Source organism: Pinus tabuliformis, chromosome 3_2 (genome assembly GCF_031772625.1).
Source record: "Pinus tabuliformis cultivar Carrire ecotype Pingquan chromosome 3_2, CPIR1, whole genome shotgun sequence".
Classification (NCBI taxonomy): Eukaryota; Viridiplantae; Streptophyta; class Pinopsida; order Pinales; family Pinaceae; genus Pinus; species Pinus tabuliformis.
The window spans coordinates 1,128,028,675-1,128,038,789 of record NC_142302.1 but is presented as its reverse complement, the minus strand read 5'-3'; the positions used below and the strand labels follow the sequence as shown (position 1 = coordinate 1,128,038,789).

Below are 10,115 nucleotides of genomic sequence, written 5' to 3'. Positions count from 1 at the left end.
GCCTTCGTAGACTTAGCAATGAAATCCCTACACAGAGGTGGGTTCCTTGTCCCACAAACAATGGGGTCTCATACACCAATTTGGTGTCTAGCTTGGCTATAACCTTAAAAATAGATATTATTATGATTATTATTATTACAAAATTGCTTATCTCCATATTTATAAAATTTTAAATGTTAAAAAAGTATCTTTATAATAAAATTATCATTTCAGGCCATTCTGCCATTCTGCAGCGAAAATTGGAAACCCCATTATGTAAAATACAATACAAGACAGTCCATCAAAAACCACTCTCTGCTGAAGCTATTTAACCAGTATTTGAATTCACAAATAATATTCCATTACACCAACACAAACATTCAGAACCATCCGGAACCAATCAACCATTCTGCAGTGAAAATTGGAAACCCCATTCTGTAAAATACAATACAAGAAGCTTTGAAGTTGCTCTGGAAGTTACTGCTATTACACTCTTGTACAGTATATCAAGAACTACTCGCTGTTGAATAATATTCCATTACAACAACACAAACATCCAGAACCAATCAGCCATTTTGCAAAATATAATACAAGAAGCTTTGAAGCTACAACTGTTACACTCTTCTACAGTCCATCAAGAACTACTCTCTGCTGAAGCTATTTAACCAGTATTTGAATTCACAAATAATATTCCATCACAACAACACAAACATCCAAAACCATCGGGAACCAATCAGCGATTCTGCAGTGAAAATTGGAAACCCCAATCAGCAATTCTGTAAAATACAATACAAAAAGCTTTGAAGCTGCTACTGTTACACTCTTCTACAGTATTCTGTAAAATACAATACAAAAAGCTTTGAAGTTCTTCTACAGTATTCTGTAAAATACAATACATTGAAGCTGCTACTGTTACACTCTTCTACAGTATTCTGTAAGATACAATACAAAAAGCTTTGAAGTTCTTCTACAGTATTCTGTAAAATACAATACAAAAAGCTTTGAAGCTGCTACTGCTACACTCTTCTACAGTTTAATACAACAACACAAACATCCGGAACCAATCAGCGATTTTGTAAAATACAATACAAGAAGCCTTGAAGCTATAGCTGTTACACTCTTCTACAGTCCATCAAGAACTATTCTCTTCTACAGTCTACCAAGAACTACTCTCTTCCGAAGCTATTTAACCAGTATTTGAATTCACAAATAATATTCCATTACAACAACACAAACATCCAAAACCATCCGGAGCAAATCAGCTGTAGTGAAAATTGGAAACCCCATTTTGTAAAATACAATACAAGAAGCTTTGAAAGCTACAACTGTTACACTCTTTTACAGTCCATCAAGAACTACTCTCTGCTGAAGCTATTTAACGAGTACTTGAATTCACAAATAATATTCCATTACAACAACACAAACATCCAGAACCATCTGAAACCAATCAGCGATTCTGCAGTGAAAATTGGAAACCCCATTCTGTAAAATACAATACAAGAAGCTTTGAAACTACAACTGTTACACTTTGAAACAGTCCATCAAAAACTAGAACTACAGCCCATGAAGAACTAGAACTACTCTCTGCTGAAGCGATTTAACCAGCGTTTGAATTCACAAATAATACAAATGTCAAAATGACACCATACCAAGCAAAAAAAACATATAAAATATTTGATAGTCACTGGAAATGATCCATTAATCCCTTTTCAATCTTGAAGACTGAGTACCAGCGGCCGAGAAGAAACCACCAAATGATCAAGAACGCGATATCCACCATTTTGATTTCCACTTCTCCATGCCTATGAAATTTTCAAATTAATAACTCGTAACTGACCAGTTATCGAATTAAATGCCTGTGAAATTTTTAAATTAATAACTCGTAACTGACCGAACTATTTAGTAACTGATTTACACTGGAATGAATCATTTAGTAACCGATTTATACTGGAATGAATGTAATGACGCAAGTTATCTTAAATATAAAATCCAAAATCCGTTTTCTTCGTTTTTGTTTCCATAGATATAGCAATATCCTTGCACATTCCCTGTTATTTAAAATTTCATTTACTCAACAAAATCAGTGTAAATGACGTGGCACCATCCTGAAACTTGCTTCGCAAGAAACAGCCCACACACACTAAATATAGATGTGATAAAGCAGCGGGTTATGATGTACCTTTTCGTTACTGCGGTGACACTGGACTCCACTACTGGTCGCCATTCTTGAATAAATGGCTACTGCAAACCAAAATTTACCTGAAAAATAAACAAACGTATCCTTCACTCTGGAATATTGTCTATTTGTCAGAAACTGTGGGATGCTCACACATTTTACATTCCATTCCACTGGATCCAGCTATCACCCGCCCCTCTGTATCTCCCCCGGCTCAGAAAATTTCTGGGTTACTGGCATACAGACGATTCGCCGCGTAAATTTTTTCAACGCCCACAATGAATACAAAATTTATGGAATTATTCCATCTATAAATTCCATTAACCAGAAGCCCTTTTCATCCACACCCACAGTTTCTTGAATCTCTCATTTTGATTTCAATGGCGAAGCTTGTGATCGCGCTGATGTTATCAGTGGCAGCTTTAGTATTTGTCGCTGTTCCTCCACTGGGAGCGAATGCAGCGACAGTTTTATGGCCAAAGGACTATGTTCTTTCCAACAACCCGGCCTTACAGCAACGGGAAGCCATGGAAGGAACCTTCAGAGTAGCAGTGGACAGTCAGGGCAAGACAATTGCAGGGGAAAATTACGCCTTGGGATTTTTGGATCACAATAACTCTGGCAAATTTACTCTGTCCATCGTCTTCAGCCCGTTTTCCTCTTCCCCCAAGGGCACCGAGTTCTGGAGCGCAAATCGAAACAAGCCTGTCGGAGAAAAGGCCATGCTCGCGCGCACTGGTAAGGCCGGAATTTTGGTCCTCCTGGACTCAGACGGCACCCAAGTTTGGTCCTCCGGTAATTCAGTAGAATCTATGGAATTATTCGAGAATGGCAACTGGAATCTTTACAATACGACGAATGTGAATGCCAGAATCTGGCTTCTTACACTGTCTGGTACAGTTGGCAGCATCCCACCAATACGCTGACGATCGGGCAAATTCTTCGAACTGGGCAGAAGCTGGTGAGCAATGCCTCGCCCACCAATCCCTCAGAAGGGGATTTTTCGCTGGTGGCAGAGAAAGGGGGCGTGGTGCTTTATAAAGATAATTTGCCTTATTGGGTTTGGGGTTTCCCGGGTCTCAGCTATGAATTCATAAAAAATCCCTGCATTAATTCTGGAACTCTAATTGCTCAAGTTGTGTACGCCGGAAATCTGTTTGGTCTGGACAACATAGGAAGCGCATCGGCAACAGGCAGCTCTGGGAACACGAATCTTTCATGCTCACCCACTTCTTTGTCTGATACTCTGCCTTTCGGTACCTTCAGGTCGGGGGATCAATCCTCGCTAAGGTTTGTGAGATTGGACTCTGACGGGAACCTGAGAGCGTATCTGGCGCTGCCGATGAGAGGGATTCTTGGAGGCGATCCTCTGGTCTGGACAGTGGATTACGAGCTCTTCCCGTCGTGTTTCAACTGCAGCCTGCCGTCCGTCTGCGGGGCATATGGCATTTGCTCCAATGGTCAGTGCAGTTGCCCAGCGCCCGCCGTGTTTCAAATGAAGGAACAGTTTCAGCCGGACGCGGGTTGCTTGCCTCGGCTTCCCCTGAATTTGAATTGCAGAGGGAAGCAAGAAATGGTGGAAGTGGGAGGTGTGGATTATTACCCGACTAAGTTCCTCGTCGACCATAAAACATCTACTTCTTCTGCTTCTTGTAAGGCTCTGTGTCTCTCCAACTGCTCCTGCGTCGCGGCCTTTTTCGGTTCTGGTTCGGCTTCCAGCAGCTGCTTCTTGGCTTTCAACCGTCTGGACAGCCTGCAGGTCGTGACGGATCTGAACCGTAGGGTACTCCACACCGCTTTCCTCAAAGTACAGGAGGACTGAGAGTGAATGAGTTGTCTTTTAGCGCGCTGTGCACTGTACATTCAAAATAACACGGACTGAATCTTGTATCAGTTTACTGTTCTCTCATTTTGGTATGAGCGAGATTTGAACACACGACCTAAAATAAAAATTTTTATTAAACTTTATTTATATATTGGAGTTTTTTTTTTTTTTGGGTATAAAATCTAATTTTCATAATAATAACTTGTATACATAATATTAAAAAAAATATATATTATTTTAATGGATTTTTTAACGGCATAAATATTTTACAGATATAATTATATTTTAGTTTCATTATTTATATTTTTTTAAGTAAATGAGATTTCATTTCTATGAAATATTTCAAAATATTAAAAAATGATAGTTTTAATTTTTATGAAATATTTTAAAATAGTTTTAATAATTAGGCCGATAGGCCTTCCTTTGAAAGACCTTTTTCGTCGTCCTTTTGTTTGTGAGACTGGCACTTGGCATCCACATTCAGCGGGAAATTGTTCAAGTGTTTCTGTTAGCAGTTAAGTGGAAAAACGCAAAACGCAGACTCGGATTTCATAGATCCTGTATGGCTGATAGGTAAGCCCACCAGATAACCATGTACTCCATAAATATTGCAGATAACTATGCCCTCATTAATTCAAACTAATGACATGGAGGCTTATCCCGACAAATATGGCATGCCTGACTTCGCAAGGCCTTCACCGCATTCGATTATCAGTGTTTCAAGGGAAGTGGGATATAAATTCAGGAACCATATCTGCCTTCACCACCAACGCAAGAAGGAAGCCTTTGTTTGTTCTGCATAATACTACCATAGCGAGAGAAGACCATTTGCGCAGAAAGGAAAATGGCGAGCTCTACTGCAGGCCAGATTATCAAATGCAAAGGTAATTACTCCAGTTGAGTTCAGTTCAGTGCAAAGAGTCATGGCCACATTCTATTTATTTCATGTATATCATTTCAGGGCAAAATTGAATTTCAGGGTTAAGTTGGATTTATGCAAACTGTATGTGTGCTTCTTGAAATCTGATATATTTTGATATTTGTATATCTGTTGCAGCTGCTGTTGCCTGGGCAGCAGGGGAGCCTCTGAAGATTGAAGAAGTGGAGATGGCTCCCCCACAGGCAATGGAAGTCAGAATTAAAATTCATTATACTGCCTTGTGTCATACAGACGTTTATTTCTGGGAAGCAAAGGTATGCTTTGAAAAATTATTGGAACTAAATTTATTAAACATCAATAAAAATTAAAGTCTGGATATGTGGCATTCCCCTGCACTGTATGATACATTAGCTTCCTCTTTATACAATTAAGTCACTACAAACATTGATTATTACATATTTTCAACAGTGAAATTAAATTACTGATACTCATACTGCTTTCTGTTGCAGGGCCAAACCCCTCTCTTTCCCCGCATTTTGGGACATGAAGCAGCTCGGTATGCACTCTGTTTTTTATTCAAAATAAATTAATTAGTTATACTAGTAGGCATGTAGAATTTCAGAAGGGAAAAAGAGACAGAAACTTTGTGATTTATTGTTCACTAACTATAGGTTGGTTGACACAGGGTTGTTGAGAGTGTTGGAGAAGGGGTGACTGACCTCAAGGAGGGTGACACTGTGCTTCCTGTATTTACTGGAGAATGTGGAGAATGCAGACACTGCAAGTCAGAGGAGAGCAACATGTGTGATCTTCTGAGAATTAACACTGAGAGAGGGGTTATGATAAATGATGGAAAAACAAGGTTTTCAAAAGATGGGAAACCGATTTACCATTTCCTTGGTACATCGACTTTCAGCGAGTACACTGTTGCTCATGCCGGTTGTGTTGCCAAAATTAATCCAGAGGCCCCTCTTGACAAAGTCTGTGTTCTGAGTTGTGGTGCCTCAACAGGTAACTACTTCATGCGAACTTCTTAATGTACTTGGTTGATGATTGTGAAACCCATGATCGTTTCCTAGATTAGAAATGTCATGCAAACTTCATTTTGCTGTGGATTCAGGGATGGGTGCGGCTTTGAATGTAGCCAAACCCAAGAAGGGTTCAACAGTAGCAGTATTTGGCCTTGGGGCTGTTGGGCTTGGTGTAAGTACTAACGAAAAGTGTACTCTCTTTATGTTCGTGTCAATACTCTTATTTTACAGTCATTAATGGATTATGATGATTATTTAACAGTTCAGCACTGTTCCTGAATATTTTGGGACCAATATCATGAGTGTACCCTTTAGTTTTCTGTTACGCATCTTGTTTGGGTTAATCTATGCAGGCTGCTGAAGGGGCAAGAATTGCAGGAGCTTCTCGAATAATTGGAATCGATTTAAACAGTGAAAGATTTGAAAAAGGTTGAAAATTGACCATTTCCACCATTTGTTAATCAGTGTATATATGTTAAATTGCCCATTTCCGTCATTTGTGAGTCAGTGTGTATATGTTTGACTGAAGAATTGCCTTTCCTTTCTTATTTTTTTGATCCTTTTACAGCAAAACTCTTTGGTGTAACGGAATTTATTAACCCACTGGACCACGCCAAGCCTGTTCAAGAGGTCACTTAGTTTATATTAATTAACTTTTAAAGCTGAAGACAGTTTTACCTGTGCAGCAGTGGGAACTAAGTTACTAACACATCAATGCCTTGCTCACTACCATTTGCAAGTAAAGTTCCAGAAACAACTGCCATTGAGGCAGTGTCACATGTGCTTATACTTCTCATACAAGCCTTCTTACAGAAATGCTCTTTGGCTTCACCAACCAGTCCACATACGGTGGATGCACCTTGGCAACAACAGTTTTTAACTATATCAGAGAAATTAGCTTCAGCAGAAAAAGTGTAGCAGGAGGTGGCAGATGAGGCCCACTTATTAACAACCTTGTACATTTCTCTTGCCCTTATTTGTTGCAATATTTCTAGCATAATCGGATCACTACATGAGTATTTGACCCAACTTTTAGCACATCCTCTGACGCAGTGACTGCCATCACTCTAAAATTGCAGGAGGAATGTTAACTATGATATGTGACTTGTGCCTATCATCTGCACAACTCACTTCTCAAATAGTGGTCATACTGTAGCAAATTTGTTGTTGAACTTCTCCTCAGAGAAAATTTACATTATCATAGGCTCAGTAAACCTCTGATCTTATTTACAATCAAATATCCCCACTTAGAAGTTGTCAGTACTCATCAATTGTCTTACAGTTGAGGAAGTTTCTTCTTGATTTGATTTTCATTTGATCCAAGTTGTACCACTTGCCAACCAAGGGCAATGCCGCAATTGTCCTCTGAGCCCATTCTTATAAAGTTGCACAGTTTCCTATTTGGTTACCTATTCTTTGCACTACAGAACTATGTCTTCTTCCACTGCTGTGCCAAAATTAAGACATTCTACAGAAAATGATGTGATGGACTCCTCTTCATCTTCATCAAGGATGGATGTCTTGTAGAGCTTCAAGCAAAGCTATAGACTGAGGCGAACGCTAGATCAATCCCAATGCACGATGGCAAATCCAACTTAAATGCCTTCTCTCAAATCTGGTGGATGATTCTCTGTGGAGTATGGACCCTATCACAGAGTTTTATGCTTTCCCTCTTTCTTTTTTAAGCACTATTTCTGAAGATACACTAATGCTTTGTCTCCTACATGTGATGAAATGAATCCCAATGCACGATGGCAAATCCAGCTTAAATGCCTCCTCTCAAATCTGTTGGATGATACTCTATGGAGTATGGACCATATCACAGAGTTTTATGCTTTCTCTCTTCATTCTTTAAGCACTATTTCTAAAGATACACTAATGCTTTGTCTCCTACATGTGATGAATGGTCTCATGCCACCACAGTGCTTGAGTGTATTAATGAAGTTTCCACACAGCTCCAAATGGTCTATTTCTAAAGAATTATAATTGGAAATGAAAGTTGATAAACGACATATTCAGCCCAAAGACTATTAAGCTTATTCAAGATAATAAGCTGCTGTGCAAAGGTGTTTACAGAGTTGTTGCACTTGGTACATAAAATGACAAATCGAGCCAGAGCTTTTACACCAGGTAAGGCTCACCATGTGTTAGTGCTCAAAGAAGAGCATGATAATATAAGAGGGGACTGTTACCCACAATAGTGCCTTGCGCAAAATTGGGGTAACCAGGAGGGCTATCCCCGTAAATAAAAAATAGTGATAACAGTCAGAAGTTTGCAAGCAATGTGTACCTGTGACAGTGTTTGCAGAACTGATCAGTAAAAAAAAATATAACGCTTTTGCACTCCATAACTATGGTGATGAAGGTATGAAGAAGTCCTTGAGGAGGTTTGATACGCATTACCTTGTTTATGCAACCCAGAAACAGCTGCGTGAGATGAGCAGTGTATCTGTAATCATGAGCACCATTAAGGGATGAGTATTCAGGTCAGAAATTTTGCATTAATATGCTGTGTTAAATCCAACGGAATTGGTTTGGATGAGATCTGTATCTACTGCCCAGAACACTACCATCAAACTTGACTATCTCATCAATAAACTGTTTTCCTCCATTTGAATGTTGCCAAAGTGTCTTGATTGCTTGATCCCTATCAGGTGGAGCATTGTCTCTGCCAGGCAATCGAATGAACTTACATAGCCTTCTTCAAGAGCAGTTCCACCATCCAAACTTAAGTTCCAGTCAACGTCTCATCATCAAATGCCAAGCTTACTGTCCACATACACCTTTGACATCAATGCTGAAATCACCAACACGTCTCTTTCTCTTCAAGTTTTCTTTCATGCAGTCAATGTCAGATCTGGCAGTCACATACACCTTTGACATCAATGCTGAAATCACCAACACGTCTCTTTCTCTTCAAGTTTTCTTTCATGCAGTCAATGTCAGATCTGGCAGGTTTGCTTAAGTGCTCGAGACAATTTATTTATCTCTCTTTTTCCAGTTAGTTCTACTTATTACAGGAGAGATCGGACTAGACTATGTTGAACAAGTGCACAAGAATATTACATGTTAAAGGCAGATCCCTGGCATATCTCTTTGGAGCAGAAGAAGCCCCGTCTCCTAGCTTTTAACTTCCTTGAGGAAATTATCCAATTCACCTCTTCAAGGGACATCAACAAACAGCTATCAAGGATCATATAAAAGGGTCCCACTGCAGTGAATTGTTCTTCAAAGGACTCCCTTCTGCAGGTTATGGGCAATGAATCAGTTGTTGGTGACAACGAACAGGTACTGCCTCACAGTATAAATTTTACTTATTTTTTGTACATTGTCTTCAGATTCAGATCATAGATACTGTATGTACTTGTGTACCAGATGTAAGTCCCATCCTCTAGATCAATTATAATCATGCATGGGTGTTCACGTAATATCCTTCATTCTCTTTAATCATTTATGAATGGTTTGTGGTGCATTTGATTGCCCTTCATCCTCTTTTTGATGCAGGCATTGTCCAAGAGTTCCCTAAATTTTGGTGTGCATTCACTCACCATGAAACTTGGGACTTTTTTCACATCCTCCGAGGCACTGTGCAGCACTACGCTTGTTTCCATATTTACTTTAGTTCCTTTGAAAGTCAGAAATTATAATCATATTGCCTTCGTCACTACTTACCTTTATATATGCTTGACTATCTATAGAACTTTCTTCCTTTCACTAATTCTATCGGCCTCTCTTTGTACCTTTTGGGACAATTGCTAGTAACTATGATGATGATAATGGTGATGGTTAACGTCCGCTGCGACTAAATAATGGTCTATCGGACCTAAAGAAACAAATTATCTATTTTGATTTAAGATTTTATTCCTATGCTCAAAAAGTTTGGAGAGAAGCCTCCCGAGCTCACTATAATTTTGACATTGTAAAAGGCTAGGAAGGTCAGTGTTGTAACAAAGATTGTGAAACTGAGATCTAATGTGGTTATACGCGGGGCACTCTAAGAGGAAGTGGTTTTCATCCTCGATGTTCCTATTCTCACATATATGGCAGATCCTTTCCGTCCATGGCGTTTTAGGAACTACCCAACGACCTGTTTCACTATGGAGCTCATGAGAATTCGTTCTAATCTTTGCTATATTAATTTTCTTCTTTGAGCTAGTTAAAATAGAGAGATACTTTTGATCTTCTAGGGTGGGGTTGATGACCTTCTTATAATAACTTAATTTT

The 10,115-nt window shown here is 39.2% G+C and overlaps 1 protein-coding gene and 1 pseudogene across 1 annotated transcript; both read left to right on the top strand.

The window, feature by feature from the left end:
* The first annotated feature begins 2,163 nt into the window (after positions 1-2,163).
* Positions 2,164-4,091, top strand: LOC149184638 (EP1-like glycoprotein 2; annotated as a pseudogene).
* Positions 4,092-4,824: 733 nt separating this feature from the next.
* LOC149184637 (alcohol dehydrogenase 1-like) lies at positions 4,825-8,518 on the top strand. Its single transcript, XM_089415403.1, has 7 exons — positions 4,825-4,864; positions 5,038-5,174; positions 5,370-5,416; positions 5,546-5,871; positions 5,981-6,063; positions 6,245-6,320; positions 6,460-8,518. Exons 1-7 carry the CDS (start codon positions 4,825-4,827, stop codon positions 6,528-6,530), a joined length of 780 nt encoding a protein of 259 aa, XP_089271529.1. The 3' UTR covers positions 6,531-8,518.
* The last annotated feature ends 1,597 nt before the right edge of the window (positions 8,519-10,115 follow it).